General features: G+C 57.7%; 6 protein-coding genes across 6 annotated transcripts; 2 read left to right on the forward strand and 4 right to left on the reverse strand.

Moving 5' to 3' along the window:
• Positions 1–601: 601 nt before the first annotated feature.
• On the reverse strand, positions 602–1799 carry LTHEOB_12056 (Alpha-n-arabinofuranosidase 2; the record flags this gene model as incomplete). Its single annotated transcript, XM_035508881.1, has 2 exons — positions 602–1300; positions 1353–1799. The coding sequence occupies 2 exons, from the start codon at positions 1797–1799 to the stop codon at positions 602–604; spliced, it is 1146 nt and encodes a 381-aa protein (XP_035365317.1).
• Positions 1800–2279: 480 nt separating this feature from the next.
• On the forward strand, positions 2280–3991 carry LTHEOB_12057 (Red-like protein; the record flags this gene model as incomplete). Its single annotated transcript, XM_035508882.1, has 2 exons — positions 2280–2413; positions 2479–3991. The coding sequence occupies 2 exons, from the start codon at positions 2280–2282 to the stop codon at positions 3989–3991; spliced, it is 1647 nt and encodes a 548-aa protein (XP_035365318.1).
• A 1177-nt stretch (positions 3992–5168) lies between these two features.
• Positions 5169–7145, reverse strand: LTHEOB_12058 (Triose-phosphate transporter protein; the record flags this gene model as incomplete). The annotated part of the gene is made up of 4 exons (XM_035508883.1): positions 5169–6004; positions 6057–6396; positions 6456–6483; positions 6547–7145. 4 exons carry the CDS (start codon positions 7143–7145, stop codon positions 5169–5171), a joined length of 1803 nt encoding a protein of 600 aa, XP_035365319.1.
• A 1434-nt stretch (positions 7146–8579) lies between these two features.
• Positions 8580–9524, reverse strand: LTHEOB_12059 (uncharacterized protein; the record flags this gene model as incomplete). The annotated part of the gene is made up of 1 exon (XM_035508884.1): positions 8580–9524. The coding sequence occupies one exon, from the start codon at positions 9522–9524 to the stop codon at positions 8580–8582; it is 945 nt and encodes a 314-aa protein (XP_035365320.1).
• Positions 9525–11530: 2006 nt separating this feature from the next.
• On the reverse strand, positions 11531–13595 carry LTHEOB_12060 (NADP-dependent malic enzyme; the record flags this gene model as incomplete). Its single annotated transcript, XM_035508886.1, has 6 exons — positions 11531–12262; positions 12315–12603; positions 12655–13079; positions 13130–13242; positions 13305–13411; positions 13465–13595. The coding sequence occupies 6 exons, from the start codon at positions 13593–13595 to the stop codon at positions 11531–11533; spliced, it is 1797 nt and encodes a 598-aa protein (XP_035365321.1).
• A 1543-nt stretch (positions 13596–15138) lies between these two features.
• LTHEOB_12061 (Bactericidal permeability-increasing protein) lies at positions 15139–17416 on the forward strand (the record flags this gene model as incomplete). Its single annotated transcript, XM_035508887.1, has 2 exons — positions 15139–15562; positions 15615–17416. The coding sequence occupies 2 exons, from the start codon at positions 15139–15141 to the stop codon at positions 17414–17416; spliced, it is 2226 nt and encodes a 741-aa protein (XP_035365322.1).
• Positions 17417–19235: the final 1819 nt, after the last annotated feature.

Raw genomic sequence — 19235 nt, forward strand, 5'->3', positions numbered from 1 at the left:
CTCCAGGACTAGTCACGCTCCACTGGACCTGCATGTTGTCTGTGTGCACCCTTCTAGGGTGTAACCATCCCCCCTGAGTAGAACGCCACGTGTGGCCCATGCCTGTCCCACATTTCCCAGAAACCCTTGCTTGACGACCTCTGCGGGTTTCTGCGCAAATGCACCGCCACAGCTTTGGCTTTGGAATGCTACCGTATTATCAAACAGTAGTAGTGGCACGGTGCTCTGACATGTTTGCTCCGTTCTTCATCGGCGAGTGCTACAAGATTCGGGCCGTGACAAGCCGTTCCCACACGCATTAAGCTCGTATACGGGTACCGGAAGTTACTGTCCGGACGGAAAGGCACAAACAAAACCACGAATGATCTCGCGGTCTCCTGCAAGCCAAAAGAAGTGTCCACCTTATTGCGTCTCATCTTGCACAAGTCTCGCCACAAAGGATCAAAATCTGTCGATGACTGTATTGTAGGCATGTCAAAATATGCTATGCGAACCAGAGCGGCATCCGTGCGTTTTCCATGATACTCGCAAAAAGAAAAAGTCTAGAGGCTAAAGAGTCCAATGCGCTTACGATGCTGTAGCATGAGTCCTCTACGCTCTTTCAAGACTGGCCCGCCGGCACAGGATACGGGCCGTAGCCCGGGCGCGGGAAGGCGGGAGAACCATCCTCGTTCCACTCGAACTTCTGGGCGCGGATGGTGCGGGCAGCCCAGCCGGTGATGGGATTGCGCATGCCGTGGTAGACGATCCAGTCCTCGGAGCCGTCCGGGCTTTTGACGAAGCTGGCGTGGCCGACGCCGTAGGCCTCGGCGCGCGCGTCCTGGTAGAAGACGCAGCCCTCGTTGTTCTTGCGCCAGTCCTGCGGGTTCATCGGGTCGTCGCCCACCAGCTCCAGCTGGCCGAGGCAGTAGTTGCGATTGTCGGAGCGGGCAGCGGAATAGATAAGAAATGTCTGATTTGTGGTTGGGTTCGTCAGCTGCTGCGGCCCCTCGTTCGAGCTCATCCGGTCGTTGAACGGCCGGCCGTAGGGCGTCTTTTCCCACGGATTGCTGGGAACGCTGATGATCTGGCGCTCGGAGAAGTTGGACGCCACGGTCCACGGGTTTTCCATTTTGGTGATGCACAGATTGGCCGGCCAGGCGTCGTATTGACGGTACCAGCACGAATAGATGTGATACAGACCAGTACTGTGCTGAAAATACGTTCCGTCTATGGCAAACTGGTCATATGTATCCAGCTGGGCCTTGAAAGTAAAGGTGGCGTCCCAGGGGTCGTCTCCTAGACCCTCGAGGACGTACATCTTTGAATGTGATAAGTATGAGGGCTTGTTGAGCAACACTGAGTGAACCTACACGATGATATACAGCCGGACAGTTGAACTCGCAGAGCATGTCGACCTCCGGAGGCGGGCTGTCGTTGTTGGGATCGGCAGTAAAAATGACATACCAATTGCCGTCGAGGTTGTGTAGCTCAGGAGCCCAGAGATTGGTCGAGTAGTTGGTACCCTTTGGCGGCTGGTACAACAGCTTCCTCTCGGCATTGTTCCAGTCGGTCAAGACGGGACTGCGCAGAAGCGTGATATCCGAGGAGGTCGTGTAAGTGAGGTAGTAGTAGTCATTGTAGCGGAACACCCAAGGGTCGGCGCCGACGTCGTCCAGAACGGGGTTGGTGAAGGTGGAGCCGCTGGTGTTTGTGGCCTGCCGAGCTCGGACCAGCGATGCGGAGCCGTCGAACGAGCCTCTGTACTGGGCAGCCACGTAGCTCGCGAGGAGCGGCACGAGGAGCAAAAGAATGGCCATGGCAATTCTCCGGAGAAAGGGGGACGAGGGGGAAGAGGGGGAGGTGCACTGCGGCGCGGTCATGTCGCCCTTTTAAGCCACGCAGGAAGGATTCCTGGGTACAAGCCGGGGTCAGCCACGGCGGCGGAATGGCTGACCGATCTGCTGCCAATTTGCGGGGAAGAGCGAGCACCGACCTGTTACGGAAATGTGTACTACAGCCGAAGGCCAGCCCGAAGAATAGCGGGATTCTCGAGGGAAACCATGCCTCATCTTTTTTTCTCTCTCAAAAAAAAAAAGCACATGGGTAGGTGAAGCTATCGTCCGGACGAGAGTGTCGAATTAAAAATTTTACATACACGTCCGGACGGTAGCTTCACCTACCCATAACATGAGCGAAACAAATTAACGCTAGTGGGTGCCTGTGCGACGTCGGCTGCGGGAGGTGACATCGTCGACTGCCCTCTCGCTTGGCTCCCACCCCAACTTTCCGCCGCAACCATGAACAACCAGGACTTCAAGAACTTGCTACGGAGTTCCTCGTCGCAGGATGCCACCCCGCGCGCTGCTGCCGCCACGCCTGCCGCTCGGGCCTCGCTGGGCTCGCGCCAGCGCTCCAGCATCCCCATGACTCCGTAAGCTTCCTACCCGCGCCCGCCGCGTCCGCCGCTCCTGTCAGCCATGCTAACGACCCGCCCAGCCGTACGGTGAGGGGCGGTGGCCCGGGCCTCGACTTTCAGCGGCAGCTCGCCGAGCAGCGCGCCGGTGAGCAACGACCGGTCAAGAAGTTCAAGTCATCCGCCGCGCCCAAGGGCTCGAGGCTCGCCGCCGGCTACACGGACCGCGCCAAGGCGCGTGTGGAGGACGACGACGACGACAACGATGCTGGTGCCGGCGACGACCGCGCCCGCCGCATCAAGGCGCTCGAGGAGAGCTTCAAGCTCGGCCAAATCGACCAGACAACTTTCGAGAAGCTCCGCGACGAGATCACCGCCGGCGATGTCACCGCCACCCACCTAGTCAAAGGCCTGGATCGGAAACTGCTCGAGCGCGTGCGGAGAGGTGAGGATGTACTGGGCGTTGGTGGAGGGAGCAAGCCCGTGGAGAGGGAACCGGAGCCCGATGTGGACGATGAGTTCGAGCGGCTCGAGGAGAAGGAGGTCGCTCCGGTGATGAGGGAGAAGAAGGAAAAGAAGGGCCAGACTGCCCTGGCAGGAACGAAGCGGACGAGAAACGAGATCCTGGCCGAGCTGAAGGCCCAACGGAAGGCTGCCGCCGACGCGAAAGCTGCCGCACAACCCACCCTGGGCTCGAAATTCCGGAAAATAGGCCACAACAACGAGACTTTTCCGAGGATAGAACGCGACGAGAAGGGAAGGGAGGTGCTGCTGACCCTAGATGAGGATGGCAATGTCAAGAGAAAGGTCCGGAAGGTCAAGGCGGATACTGAGCCGGAGGAGAGCGCGTCTTCGGGCTTGCTCATGCCGGACAAGGACGCGAAACCATTGGGCATGGAGGTCCCGGAATACGCAAAGGCGCCGGTCGAGGAAGAAGATGACGACAGCGACATCTTCGAGGGTGTTGGAGATGATTACGACCCCCTGGCGGGCATCGGTGACGGCGACTCGTCGGATGAGGATGATTCGACGTCTGAAAAGGAAAAGGCCAAATCGCCATCTTCGACATCTGAAAAGGCTATGCCACCTCCACAGAAACCTTCAGAGCCTACAGCGATTCCCAAAACGAACTACTTCAAAGATACACCTTCTAAAGACACATCCACCACCGCTCAGGCGCCATCGAATCCACTCACAGATCCCACCATCCTCGCTGCCATCCGAAAAGCTCGTGACATCAACCCCGAAAGGCTCAGGGGCGAAGACAACAACGACGGTACCTCAAAAAAGGATCCGGAAGAAGAGGCGCGGCTCAAGAAGCGTGCTCAAATGCTGTCCTTGCAAGACCGCGACATGGAGGATATGGACATGGGTTTCGGATCCAGCCGCTTCGACGATGCGGAGGACATGGACGAGGATACCAAAATCAAGCTCAGCGAGTGGAAGGGTGCTGGTGGTGATGATGATGATAATGAAGAAGGCGCGAGGGAAAGGGGTGGAAAGCAGAGGAAGCGGGGTCCAAAGAAGAGGAAGGGGGATAAGGACAGTGCTGCGGATGTGTTGAGAGTGATGGAACAAAGGAAAGGCGGAAAGTGAGCTGGCCCTTTGATGTCATCAGTGACGGAAGTCCTAAAGCCCACAGATCGAGATAAATCTCAAAAACAAATTATACTTTATTACAGTCCCCTCTTGCGGCCGATGGATAGCGTGTATTTGTTTTTCTTATGTAGGTAGTTGAAGCTATCGTCCGGACGTGGTAGAATTTTTAATTCGACATTTTCGTCCGGACGATAGCTTCAACTACCCACGTATGTTATTTTTCTAAGACCTGGGGTAGAGCTACGCCTGGGCGAAGATACATAATTGCTCATACTACGCTTACATTTGAATAGTTGATTCGACTAACATGACACGAACGAATTACAAATTCAAGCCAGCCAACGGCCTCAACGCCCATATATATACGCAAATGCATTCATTTTATTCAGCGAGGGTATCAGAATACGAGCTCATGGCTAGATTCCCATAATGCACCATTCCTTCCTCTGTCACAGAACGCGGAACGTTAGAAGTGCAAAGCTTCAAGCGAGGAAAAGGATGTCAAATGTAGACCGCAAGTAATGCATCACCGCCCTCGACAATCAATACCAGACAGCAATCTCATCATCAATGACAAGTATGCTGAAAAAGTCAGTAATGGATCTTTCATGCAGATGCATGAATCAATCTCGCAGCCACGAATTGCGATAAGCTGAAACGAGTAAACTAAAAGTCAAAACTCATACAAAAGATGACAATGGCATGGGCAGAGTTGCTTGATTTTCATTTCTTTTCTCTTTTTCCGACGCGCTCTCCTCCCATCATGGTATTTATTTCGTTTCCTCTCCATTCTTTACTGTCCTCCAAACCCAATCTCTCCGTGTGAACAAAAGAGATGAAACTCTTGCAATGGATAGGAGCCTTGCCGTTCCTTCCAGTGTCTATCAACACTATGGGTGAATTGATTGTGCCGCCGTAAATGCTCATACGAACCCCACGAAAAAAAAAAACAGAAAAAAAAACCGTTGACCGAATCCAAATACACAGTAAAAGAGGAATGATTCGCTTCCCCTAAGAGTGGTGATGATAATGTCGATGAGGGGTCGTCCTTGTCTCGTGAAACGAAAGGTGTAAAAAGACATTCGTGCAAGCGAAAGAATTTAGCCATCCGTATCGAATCTCCAAAAGAAGCCAGTTGATCGTCAAAGTGCGCCGTGATTACCCCTTTGTTGCTTTAATCCAAATCTTCTGGTCGTTTGACAGGGCTTTGCCGTGGCGGCATGTCGTTGACCAGGAGTCGATCCCGGTCTGAGACGGGCTGGATGCTCAGGCTATTCCGGATCAGGTTGCTAGTGCTGGGGCGTCCCGCCCGTTCATCATCCGTAGGCTCCGAATTCAACACGGGCTGGTAGTCCTCCTTTTGCAGGTGCGCTTCCATCCTTGCCTCCTCCCGCATCCGCTTGAACTTCATCCAGTTATACGCCGCGATACTGCCGATCGTGACGATGAGACCCGACAAGTTGATGGTGGTGAGCCTGTCGTCAAAGACGATGGACGCCGCAGTGATAGTGACAATTTCCTTAAAAATACCACAAACGCTGAGAGTGACGACGCTAGTGCGCTTCAGCAGAGCGAACTCAGAAGCCGTCATGAGGAAAGCGAGTGTTCCGGGGAAGATTAAGATCAGGCAGCTCATAATCGTGCCCTTGATTTCCCGGAGTTTGTTGAAGCCGTCCAACAGCTCGAGGAATCCTTCGACGGGGATAGCGATTACGAGAAGGCTGATGAACATGACAGGGGCAAGGAAGAAGATCGAAGAGAAAGGATTGGACGTCGCGGGGTTCCGAAGGAGCAGAATCTGAGTCAGCGACCACCGGAATCCGGACGAAAGGGCGGACGACATGATTAGGATGAAGCCGAGAGCATTGAAAGCAGTCTCTCCGGCGACCATCATGACCACTCCGATTGTCATTGTGAGAATGATGGCTCCCAGCTTCCACGAGGGCTTCTCCAGCCGGAAGAGGAAAGCAAAAATGAGCACGAAGCCAAGCACCGACGACTTGCACATTGCTAAAAGTTCATTAGCACGAGCTCAAAATCACAGGACCGGAAGGAAGCTTACTGAAAAATGTGAGTGAGATGAACTTGAGACTCATGTTGCCCAAACCAATGTCCAAGCCCGTGGCGGCGCCGCACGGCCCGATCCTGCTCAGGTAGAACCATTTGGTCATAAGCGGCTTATTCGGATCCACGTTATCTTGCCGTTGCGGCGGCGAACGGCCCGCAGGTCCATCGTGTGCGCTTATAGAGTCGTGCCGCGGACGGAATTGGGGAAGAAAGTAGAGAACGAGAGATGCGAGCGTGAACTGCACGATCATGTGCAGACACGTTGTAAAGAGCGGAAAGGGGAAGTTGAGATTTTGATTTTTGTCATCGCTTTTTGCGAACATCCACTTGTTGTACTGGACACGGTTGTCAGAGCTCTGCGGTTTTGAAGGAAAGCCAGGAAAGGGGGGCTCACGATTGAGATAGATATGGAAAAGAGGTACCTGCACGCGAGCAGTCAGTAAAGCTCCAGGGAAAAAAATTACGAGGCGGGTTGGACGCCGTACCATAGGCCGATCAGGCAGACGTTGATGAGCGACGATTTCACCAGGGCGGCGGTCGCGACCTTCTCCTCCTCTTCGGAAATGGTGACTTCGGAGGCTATGCGGTTGTCAAGCTGGGTGTTGCGGCGCTTGCGCTTCCTGCGCCTCCGGCGGTCCTTGCCGGTGAGGGCGGCCTCCTCGTCGGTGATGTCGTCGTCATCGGTGTCCTCGTAGCCAGAGGGGCTGCTGGAGTCGCGGTCGGGATCGAGCTCGCGCTTGTCCTCGGCGGCCTCAGGGATGTGCTCGGACACGGCTCGCCGGTGGCCGCGCTGGGAGCGCAGCGAGTTGGAGCGGCCGATTCCCAGAGCCTGGGTGCCGATGAGCGAGGTGCTCCGGCGGCGGGAGTGGTTCGACGACGAACCCTCCATGGTGAAGGCGCCGGAGCGGTGCGGAGAGGGTAGCGGGCGGTCGTGGTGGAGGAGCTGCTGGGGGCTATGGGCCAGGGGCGGCGGATCTTGCGGTGAAGCGAAGGTGGCCAGCGGAATGGCGGATGCGGTGGCCGACGGGGGCGGCGAGAGCGATGTCTGGGGGATGGGGGAGCCCGTGTGTTTGGAGTTGGGCATAGCGGGAGTCCATGAGGGCACAGCAGCAGTAGAGCAGCACTCTCAATCCAGCCCCGTCATCTGAGCGTCCGGACGATCCAGGTCCAAGCAGCAGGGGTCTGGGCGACACAAGTCGCTGCCGCCCGAACCGGACTTGGAACGCGACCCTGGCGGCCACGACTAGTCGCTCGGCGCGCCACGCCCGACGCGCCCGATCTTTTTGATCAGCCGGCGGATCCTCCACACTCCCCAGACGCAGCTGCTGTTCGCGCGCCCGCCCAGACTCGCACCGACCGGTGCTCTCGAGGTGCCGTGGGCCGTCGCGCGGGTGCCATGTCACACGTGCCCGTCATCGGGCGGCGAGCACACTTGCACAGCCCGGGCTAGCCAGGGACGCCGAGTTACCTCATAGCCCGTTTGGTGCGCGCGCGATCCGGTTTTGCGGGGAAGCCTGGCCATCCTCCCGCCGTGCCCACGCTGCGCTGGAAGGGTCAGAATGCGCCGTCCTCCCCTTTCCGTCGTGCCGTGGCTGCTCGAAGCGGACTGCAGCCGACCCGAGCGCAGGGCGCGTGTGCAGCGTCTCAGCTTAAGGTTGCCGGAGGCAGGGTGCCAGATGGCTGCCACCATCATGTGCTGCTCTCGCCAAGGCGTTGGCCTCGACCACACAACACCATCACGGTTGCCGTCATGGCGGCTGGGAGAACACGCTGCGTGTGCCGTCCATTCACTCCAGCACGCCGACATACGCCGCAGCGAACGCGCGTGGCGTGGCATACTCAGACCGTCCGTTACTATCACTAACCACACGTGCTGACGGCTCGCAGAAAGCTTCAATTGTTCGTACCGACGGCGTGGGCTTTTATCCGCGGCCAGCGTCGCCTTTCTCGAAGAACTCGTCTAGAAGAAAAGATCGATCGTGCCGCACGGCCTGCAGCCGCCTCCTTGCGTCATTGCAGATTGCCGCCGACAACTCTCCTGAGACTCGAGCGACCCTCACGTCAAGCCACCCACTGCTGAAACACCACGCAAGAAAAAAAAAAAGTGAACGAATCCTCCCCACGAAAATGAAACGGAATCCGACGGGCATCCAAACACCCTGGCTGGGCGTGCGAAGAAAAAGAGGATCATCCTGCCGATTGCGCAAAAGCATCCCAGGACCCAGAATTTCCCAGAGGAACAGGAGATCCATCGCACTCGTGAGGAAACAAGAAAGAGTAATGTCCGCTTCGCCCCGATAACACCGCGTACGTGTACCCGGCGCCGACGAACCAGCTTCGCGGCGTCGGTCCAGCAAACCGGCTTCCCATCTCAGTCTCGCCACGCGCAGCCGCACGAGAGACTCATTCCGGACAGGAGACGCCGTTGCCGGAGCAGCTATACTCATGTCCAATTTCCGAGCCCTGTGGTACACGCCACGGCGGCGAGACCCTGCAGGAGCGATGACGGGCCCGGGCGTCAACCACCAAGCGGCAGTCTCACGATCTCAACCCTAACCCACCTCTTGGCCTCGTCCCTTTCGGTCAGCCTCCTTTCCTCACCGCAGCCCTGCCTGTCCTCCACCAACCAGATGCACCTGTCCTCTCCTTCCGATCCCGGTATCACCTGCCACCGGTCACCCCATGCGTGTGTCTCACCCCTATCGTTCCTCTCTCGCAGCCCAATCCCCACCACCGTGTCGAAGAAGAACTTGGGCCCACCCACCGTCCTACCTCTCCCGATTGTCCCACCCGGTCCACCTTTGCCAAACTGGCCGGCTCGCTCCTCGCCGAGCACAAAGTCGACGAAGCGCACGCCGGGCAGCAGCCGCACGGACTCGTACAGCAGCTTGCGGCACTGGACGTAGACGGGGAACAGCACCGGCCGTAGGTCGCCTTCCCACTGCTTGGGGTGCTGCGACCACGCCGCGCTCGCCGTGAAGGTGAGCGAGCGGATGGCCCGCACCTGCGCCGGTGACAGCACCGCCAGCCGTGTCGTCAGCGCCGCCGGCCGGCACAGCTTCGTGCGGAACGGCGTGCGTGAAAACGCCAGCAGCAATGTCTCCGCGCGGATCTGACGGCAGGTCAACAGCAGAGCCAGGCTCGGGTACGTGCCCAACGCCGCGGCGCGCGCCGCGTCCTGCTTGCCGCTGCCGACGACGCTGACGGAGCCATGTTCATCGTCTGCGGGGATCGCGATTGAGCCCGTGTCTGAGCTTGAGGTCGCACAAGAGGCCGATGACGTCGAGGATGACGGCGATGGGTTTCTGCTCTTCCGCGATTGAGCCCTGCTGCTCCGGGCGGACGAGAGCGTCGTGTATCGCGAATTCGGCGGAGGGAAGGTGTATTCCCAGATGAGATTGCGAATCTCGGCAGGCAGGCCCAGCAGTGACAGACGCGACTCGCCCATTGCGTCGCCGTTCATGGTTTTGCGCGCTTTGGTCACTCGTCCCTAGCGAACTGTTGGTGGAGAAGATGCAGGCCGAAAAGCGGGGTTCGGGAAACCGTCGAGCGCGAGCGCGCGTAACGCTGTTGTTGCTCCGCGTAGGAATCCTAATTATCCTTCGATTCGGTCAAAACGGGAGCGCGGTCGGAGGGATGCTCTAAGGAGTTGTATCGTCTAGAGCTCGTTCTTTGCTGTGATGGCGCAAATGAAGAACAACAAAAAGGACGGGTATCTGGGCAATGATCTAAATCAAAGACGCAGGATCACTAGAGGAAATCTTGGGTAGACGGACTTTCACGAGACACGGCACGGCGGGGTGGTCAAGGAAAGAAAAGAAATGGGGTGGGAAAAGTAGGTCGGAGGTGCTGAGGGGAAACGACGCAAGCAGAGTCAAACTCTTATGAAGTCAGAGATCAAGCATGACAGGTGGCTAAAGCAGCAGCTGCGACGGCAGGCGACCGGGGCGTGCTGCGGAGGCACGAATGTAGCGGGTTGCGGAGAAAGTGCGGGGTGATCGCTCGGATCTGGTGGGATTGTCGCTGGCGCTCAGGAAGGATGCCGAGCGTCTTTAGCTTCGTGCGTCAGTAGTAGCGTCGCTGATGACAGACGAGTGCGGGCTGGCCAGCGGGCGGAACAGCGCAGAGCTCGAAAAACACCAGAGCTGTCGTAACGCTGCAGGTCAATTCCTTTCTTTTTGCGGGGATTGATGGGCAGGGCCGAAGAGTCTGGGGTCAAGCTAAGGTACACATCAGGCAAGTGCAGCGGATGATCCGACGCCCCTCCCCGCCCGCACGTCCGGCCTGAGGCTTGTCTTTCTATGTCTCGCTGACCATTGGTCCGGCCGCTGCAGCCCGTGCGATCGAGGCCCTGGGGATTTATCAGACAGTGAGGTCACGCACCTATACGGAAGTCGACGGCTGACCGCACGACTGTGAGCCCCTGTCTCGTTGTCGATGTCTCGGCTCAAAGGTGAAGCGCAGAGAATACGTCACTGATGTAGCATGTGTTTTTCGCTCGTTATTGAAGAAGCAACGCAAACGTCGAATTAACAACACGTACATGTATTCCTTGCAAAGAATTGCTGAGGCAAAACAAAGACACGACGAACAAGGCAGGCAGGAGAAAAGCAAAGCCAAAGGCAAGGGCGAGGCAACACTGACTGGCTCTCGAGCTCGATCAAGACGATGGCGTATTCCTTTCTCCGCTCGGGGCGTCGGGTGGTTCAATACTGTCGGTGGCCTTGCCGGGAGGTTTAGGAACCCGAGCGTTGCGATTAAGCTTTCTCTCTGTTCCTTTTTTTAATCTTTTCGACGCCGTCAGATCTTTGTCCCTTACGTCCCGGCCTGCACCCGCCATTCTCGTGCGTGGAGAGGGCATCAAGATCGCCGAGTCTCTGGGTCGTTGAGACGCGGGGTTTCCCCGCTTCTTAGCTTCGCGATAGTCCTACCTTTTCTGGCACTTCGTGCTTATCTATATTGCCCCGACTGACCAGTCGACTTGCGCCCGCGGTTGTTGAGATGGTGGTGGGGAACGCGTCGTCATGAACTGCAGTAGAACGTTACTTTGCTACAATGTTTAGATGCCCGCCCCAAGGCTTGTTGGTGAAGCTTAAGCGCCTCGTGTCATGTTAATAATTTTCAACAGTTGTAAATCCAACTAGCTTCCGCTTTCGTCCGAGACGTGTTTGAAAGTGCCCAAACACATGATTAACATGCAAAGAACTCGCTCACACATGAATGCTCCCTGAGCTTGGGTGGTACAGCCAAAAGTATTTGGAGTGATTTCCATAGTGACTGTATTCAGGCTATCTAGCGGTCCGATAGACCTGGCTGCTTTCCGTTTGCGCGCGGTTCGATTTCCAATAGTGTGATCAAAACCCAAAACATATACGCTCAAATTAATTTTCTCTAACCACCGGGTATCCTGAACCGTCTAAGCACGCTCCCAACTGTAAAACCTTTTGCCCATCCCGTACAAATCCCAGTTTACAAGTGGCTGCCATGCGTCCTCTCGGCCAAGTGCGCCAGCGCCTTGATCTCCTCTTCCACCCTGTCGACCTCGTGGAACGGGTCGTACATCCTCTCCTTGATGTACGTCTCCAACGCCGCATCATCCAAGTTGCGGAGAGCAAGCTCGCGGTCGACGCCGTTGGCTTGCGCAGCACGGATGACACCGCGAGTGACGACGACGCTGACCTCACGAATGCGGCGGATGTCGGGGTAGAGCCAGCCCTGTTCCCTCTCCTCGGGAGTGAGGGACTCCGAAAGGGCGACGGCGGACTCGTAGATCATGTCTTGGGTGACGTTGACGGCCTTGGACAGGATCGCACCGAGACCGATACCGGGGAAGACGTACATGTTGTTGCCCTGGCCGGGAACGAGCGACTTGCCGCCGAAATCGACGCTGGGGAAAGGACTGCCGCTGGCAAAGAGGACACGGCCGTCGGTGTACTTGACGGCGTCCTCGAAGTTGCACTCGGACTTGGAAGAGGGGTTGGAGAGCGGGAAGATGATGGGGTGCTTGTTGAGCTCGGCCATGCGGGTGATGATCTCCTTGGTGAAAGCACCGCCGATGGTCGACAGACCCATGAGGATGGTCGGCTTGACATACTCGATCAGACGGGAGAGCGAGTGGATCTGCTTGCCGTCGTTGTCGTCACGGGCGAAGTAGACCTTGTGCTCCGCCAGCTTGTCGCCGCGGTCGTTGGTGACGAGACCCTGTCGTCGGTCAGTTCGCGTGCAGCTGCGGGGCCGTTTGCTGTTGACTTACGTTCGAGTCGACGAACCAGAACTTCCTGCGCGCCTCGTCCTCGGTCAAGCCCTCCTTGATGAAGAACTCGACGATCTGCTTGGCGACGCCGGTACCGGCGCTGCCGGCGCCGAGGAAGATGGCGCGGTGGTCCTTGACGGGGATTCCGGCGGCCTTGACGGCGTTGATGAAACCACCCACGATGACGGCGCCGGTTCCCTGGACGTCGTCGTTGAACATGGTGTAGGTGTTCTGGTAGCGCTCGAGAGCGGGGAAGGGGTTCTTGAAATCCTCAAACTGGATGACGATGCTGCACGCCGTTAGCTTCCGGACCAGCCTGCGAGTTCAGATCTGTACGTACCCAGGCCACCTCTCGGTAAGAGCAGCCATGAGCTCGTCCAAGAACTCCCGCTCCTCCTCGGGAGTGATCTTCTCCCTCCTGCTGCCCATGTAGAGCGGGTCTTCCCTCAGGGCCTTGTTGTTGGTACCGAGGTCCAGGGTGAGCGGCAGGGTGGCGTCGGGCCTGATGCCGGCGCACGCGGTGTACAGCGCGAGCTTGCCGACGGGAATGCCCATGCCGTTCACACCAAGGTCGCCGAGACCCAATATCCTCGAGCCGTCGGTGAGGACGGTAATCTCAACGTTGTGGGGCCAGTTCTGCAAGATGTTGTGCAGGTTGCCGCGGTCCGCGTAGGAGAGGTACATGCCCTCGGGCTGGGTGTAGATTTCGTGCCATTTGAGACAGGCCTCGCCGACGGTGGGAGTGTAGATCAAGGGAGTGAGGTCCTGTGAACTGTGTGAGTCTCCAGACGTGCAGACTGCACAATGCCACGAACCTTGATGTTCTCGGAGAGGAGGCGGTAGAAGAGGTGGGCGTTGGTTGCGCGGAGATGAGTCAGGTATTGGTACTTGTCAATCGGCGCGTGCTTGGAAGCGAGCAGCCTCAGACCTGCGGCGCGATTAATTTGCGGTGCTCGGACGGGTCAGGAGAGCAATTGGGGAGCGTCTTACATCTTTGCGCCTGGATCTCGTATGTCTCACGGGCCGGGGGAGTGAGGCCGTAGGTACGGAGGTAGCGGCGGGCCTCCGGCGGGTACGAGGTGTCGTAGTCGCCGCTCCTTTAGCACAGGTCAGTTCTGAGAGGCACGACAGAGGCGGGGAGCAAGCGCACGTCGTGGTGAGGTGGCGGGTGGGCAGGCTGTGTTGCGCCTGCTTGACGTTGGCGGAGGGGTAGTCTTGGACAGCAGCCATGGTGGAAGCCATTGCACGAGAACGGGAGGGAATGGAGAACTTGGTCGCCATTGCTCTGGAGGGCAGCAGGCGGGATTTAAAAAGCGCGGAGGGAAGCATCAGGAGGCAACGGAGGGACCAGCAGTCACGCAACTGCCGGTGGGTATGCGAAAGGAAGCGCGAGATGGTGCGGAAGAGGTTGCCCAAGACAGCGGCAGTCCGACACGGGCCGCCTCAGAGCTTGGATGAGGGGAGCCGTCCGCGAGCAGGGCTGGCCGGGCGAAATCGCGTGTGCGAATCAGCAATTTGAGCTGTTGGGCAGGCCGTCTCACAATTGCAGCCCGCATTTCGTGAGCTTCAGCTTGTGGCCAGGGTGCGGGCCGCAGGTCTGGTTGCGCGTGGAAGCCGGGGCCGTCTGCAGGCCCCAAGCGCCGCCTGCGTTTCCGACATGCTCCGACGCCGCCTTTCGCTGCCCGTCGCCGACTCCACTCCTCCGCTCCTTGGCAGCGAGACGAAGCGCAAGCAACGGCACGTCGTGCCCGAAGTTTTCGTGGAGATGTGGGCTGTGGGCCTGGCAATCGCGCCGGCGCCCTGAAAACTCTTTAGCCGACCGCTGTGGTTGACTCACTGTCGGAATTGGTGGCCCGTCATGCTCGGGGCGCGTGAGGGCGGCCGATGTAGCAGCGCCACAAACTAATTGACGCGTGTGGAATGCGTTGAGCGAAGGTTCGCGGCGCCGCCGCCCTGCCGCCCTGAGCCCCCGGCGCTGACAGGGGCTGGCCATCAGGCATGATGAGATGCTCAGCAAGCGCCCAACACGCGGCACCCCTTCGGAATATTGCGACTTTTTTTCGTTGCAAAAAAAGAAACGGATCGCAAACGGCCAGGCCGATCAAATGTGCGCTCCGCCGCAACACGGCGCGATGGCAGGCAAAAAAATACCTCGTCATCAGGAGCGTTCAAGGAGTGCAGTCCGCAGGCCCAAAGCGGAAAACGAGCACGCGCGCGCGAGCCAATAGCCGTGGTGGGCAGCGCATCCCTGAGCGCGCAGGTAGGAGAGCAGCGGGCGAGCATCGGACTGTCGCAGAGACCAGACTGAGGGGGTGTTCGATGCGCCGCGGTCTGTAGGGGCGATGCGCCGGTCTGTACATGCGCCGCGGTCGATTGATTGTACGGACGGCAGTCGGCGCATTGACGTGGATGACAGGCATGATTCAGGTCAAACGCGTCCAGACGGGAGCCTCGCCTCCTCCCGCGTGGCAGCGCTATGCGGATGGTCCTTGCAATGTCGTGGGGAAGGAAGCAGCAGGTCGACGCGCCGCCGCCATGAATCGATGCGTCGCCCGGGCGCCGGGCTCTGGGCTGGAGCTGCGGGTCGTAGCGCTCCCCGCAAAATCCAGCAGATGCTGATGAGATCGGCCGCCAAGCTGCGCCGTCACCATCACCAGCCACACACACCAGCCGCAGATGATGTCAACCGCCCAGACCCAGACCTAGACCTCCTTCCGTCACAACGACGCGACGAAGCTTGCCTTGGCGCCTTCCGCAAACGCCAGCTCCACGCCAACTCCACCGCCATGCCCCAACGCCCTCTGTCCGCAACAACACCGCCAGAATGCTGTCCTGCTTCGGTTTCCGCAGGTCGAGCGCCGACGAGCGCCAGCCGCTGCTGCCTCGGTACCGCGACGACACGGTCCTGCAGAGGGAGCTGCACCAGAAGCTGCATTCATATCAGATGATAAGGGCCCTCTCGAAAGGGTACATGCCCTCGAACGAGCAGCTCATCGTCAACATCCGCACCCTGCTGGCTTCCGACGTCCTCAACCCGGGCGAGCACGATCTGAGCAACTCTGGCCGTCTTCTGGTTAAGTTCACGAAGCAATGGCTCACCGAATTCCTCGAACTGCTGCAGCATAAAAACGCCAGCGATCAGATTCAGGACTTCATCTGGTTCCTGTCCAAGTCCAAGATCTCGGTCGACGTCGACGACATCGCTTCCAGGGCAAGCAAGGCCAAGTCCCAGGCGAACACGGCCGCAGGTAAGTCTTCGCTCCCCGCGCGACTGGCGCAGCAGCTGAACCCGTCACCTAGCCTACAGGAGCCTTCAAACTGTCGGCTCGCTGCTGCTCACGAACTCGGACTTCCGCCTCTTCCTCTCTGACATCAATGTCATCGGACGCGAAGTGTTCAAGGACACGGCGTTCAAGCTGTCCGATGTAGCAGAGGAGGCAGGGAAGAAGCTTGCGCCTTCGGAGCAGGAGCAACTGTCCTTGAAGGAGCCGGGTGCCGATGCCGGCCCTGCGCCCACCGAGCAAGAGCTCGAGCAAGATGTTGCCGACTTCTCCAAGGTTGTCGGCAACGGTGCTACCCAGGTGGCCAAAGAAGCGGGGCACAGCCTCGCCGACCACGTCGGCGGCGAAGAAAAGGACACGCTGCTCTACCGCCTGAAGCAAGCGGTGCTGAAGCTGAGAAAACGGAATGACTATTCCGACTCGGTGTCGACGCTCTCGCTGCTGGTCCAGCGCTATGCAATGGTGTACTCTCGTGCTGTGCAAGAAACCGTGAACATCGCTCAGGATGACTTACATGAAAATGACGCCATGGACCGCGCAATCAAGAACTTTTGGCTATTCCTGACCTCCTTTGGAGACAGGAAAGCCTGGGAAGACTTGGAAGACAAGTTCCAAAAAGTCATGGAACACAGCAAGAACGATCCGGAGTTTGAAGATCTGATGCTTGACATGGGAAATTCTCTTCAGAAGCTGCTGACCGACCCTGAATTCTTGGAACACGCAGACGAAAAGTTCCAGGCCCTTCGGAAGAAGGCTCGTGGCGTCGGCACCGACTCGTCCTTGCGCAAAGACGTGGATGATTTCCTCGGCCAGGCCCAAGCCACCCTCGAGGCCGTCTCGCACGATGAGGATATCGCCAAGCTCGTCCGGACGTCCATGCAGATTGTCCACATACTCTCTCCAAAGTACCAGTACACCAACGGGGAGCTGGTGGCAGATTCCATCAACGTTTTCGTGCCTCTGCTCGTCCAGGCGGTGCAGTACGTGCCGATCCCGCGGCTGGAGGTTTCCACTCCCGAGATAGATTTGCTGCTGGAGAACTTGATCGTGGAACCGGGAAAGACGGTCAACCACACGTCGTTTTTCCCCTACAAGTTTCGGGTGGAGACGTACAACGACCTTGAGATTCGCAAGGCTCGCTTCCGAACGACGTCGTCGGTGTCTTCTCAAGTCACCGTCAAGATAGACGGACTCTCGGTGCGGGCTGATGAAGTAGGCTTCTGGCTGCGTGCCCACTCGGGCATATTCCGCCTTGCCGACGCCGGCATCGCGTCTTTCGCACTCGACGAGCGCGGCCTTGACGTCCACATGGACATTGAAGTCGGGCGTGATCGTCTCGAGAAGATCCTCTCCCTCAAAGCCGTCCGTGTCCACATCCACAAGCTCAACTACACGCTACGCAAAAGCAAGCTTTCCATTTTCGGCTGGCTCTTCAAACCCCTGCTCCGCCCAATCATCCGCAAGGCGGTTGAAAAGCAGCTCGCTAACGCCATTGCCGACGCGCTGCATGCAGCTAACCGTGAAGTGGTCTTTGCGCGCGAACGCCTCCGCGCCACGCAGATCTCCAGTCCGGAGGATCTGCGCACGTTCTTCAAGGCCGTTGCTGCAAGGCTGACCCCGGAGGAGGACCCTGACATGTACACGCGCGTCGGCGTGGCGGAGCCGGGCAAGGGCATCTTCAAGGGTGTCTACGCGCCGGGGAGCGTGGTCAAGCTCTGGGAGGAAGAGGCTGCCCAGGCTGCCGAGAGAATCGACGAGTACAGAGAGGACGGATGGCGGAACGAGATCTTTGATACGCACACGAGAAACATGATGCAATGACCGGGAGGTGATTGGTAGTTTGGTGTGCGCGTCGGAGCGGATTAGTCTGGCGTACACACACGAACGTTCGACGGCGGGTGCCATGCACATTCTCGGACGACAGCATTTTCAGAGTCAGTCTGGTCAAGGAGCGCGGGTTGGACAGGCGCTCCCCCACGCGCGACAGCCAAAAGTAGTCCCAAATTGGTAATAAATGGTACAGGTCCGATATCGCAACCGCCGATCCGTAACAGGCCGCCACGCTCGTGAACACACGGACATGTTTTCTGTGCCCAAAGAAACATTCCCCACCCCACAGCCCCGCAGTGAGGCATCATCTCCACCATCAAATTTATTCGATTCGGGGTCCAGAACTCTGCCACTTCCCCGCAGCGACGTCTGCTTTTGTTGGTGTTGAGGGGAGCAGCTTTGCGGGGAAATTTGGGGCGCCGGATGTGATAACCTCGGGCGCGCTGCGTGTGTACATTCGCTCCGCTTTTGCATTTCATGTGCGAAGAGCGAAAAAGGGCAGGACATGGCCAGACGAGGTGCCCAAAGGACGGCGAGGAGAAAAATGTCGGGTTGACGATGTGGCCCGCCGCAGGGGCACCGAAAGTACCTCACCAAGTGGGATGGGGGCTCCGCAATCGTTGACTCAAAGTGGAACCCAAATTACATACGCCATGAAGATGATTCGTTGCCCCCTTGGTGGTTTTGCCGAAGAAAGCATGTAGAGCGACCAAAGAAAAAATGAAAAGGGAACATGGGTCGGGGGGCGGGAGGCTTTGCTGTCTTTGGCCAAGTCAGAAGGCGACAACCGTTTCACCGGTCGGGTGTTTTAGGGATCGGAAAAGGATTGCGGGGGTTCTGGAGGTTTCCGACTGCCTATCGACATTTTTTCTGGCCGTTGCGGCGCGAAAGCTTGTCGCATGTGAGCACCCTCGCTTGGTCAACAGTGGAGTGCAGAAAGGTTGGACGGGTGAACCCGCAATGGCGCCATGTTTAGAATACTCTCCGGGCTGAATGATTGTTTCTGTCCCAAATGGGGAGCCGAAGGAAGTCGTGGTCCGGAGTGTGTCCCGACGTCAGCACGCCGCTCCCACGCACAACTCTCCGCAAGTCTCAACAAAAGCCCCGAGCGACTGCCTTCAGAGGGGCATTGCCGCCGAGGCCCCCCCTCGTAACGATGCCCCAGCAATTTCTTTACGAGACACGGCGTATAAGCAGTAGAAGCTATCGACCGGACAATTGCCCATGTCGTGGGCGAATGACAAATTCACGCCAGCCTGCCCATCTGTACCGCTACCCCGGATTCTCCGCCTCTTTCTCGAGTCGGTTTCCGTCACTCCTATCGGAGTCCAACGCGCACACATCATCATTACTCAGATCATGCACACACGGGCTGACGTGCCAGCACCGCGGTATTCTTGCCCTCGGCCTTTCGTTGCTCTGTCTCAATTTATTGATCCTCCGCTCCCGTCCCCGTATCTCTTACACCATGCATACAGCTGAACTCAATGCCACCGGCTCTTCCCGTATGGACAAGCCTCACTCGTCTTATCGTCGGCACCGGAGAACGAAGAGCGGAAGTCGTTTACCGAAGAGAAGCAAAATTAATATGACGTTCCCCTCTTTCCGCCCTTTGCTGTTTGCCGTAGTCAGCCACCTGGCAGTGTATATTTTGTATGGGTCAAAGAAAAAAATAAAACTCAACTCATCGGACTTAAATACCTAAACACCGGCTAAGACGCAATTCAACTTTTAAATAAATTTCTTATTTTTTTTTAAAAAAAAAGCAAGCGTTCAACACATCATCAACTTGTGTCGTATCTGAAACAAA

The sequence above is a fragment of the Lasiodiplodia theobromae genome (genome assembly GCF_012971845.1).
Source record: "Lasiodiplodia theobromae strain AM2As chromosome Unknown scaffold_57, whole genome shotgun sequence".
Lineage (NCBI taxonomy): Eukaryota > Fungi > Ascomycota > Dothideomycetes > Botryosphaeriales > Botryosphaeriaceae > Lasiodiplodia > Lasiodiplodia theobromae.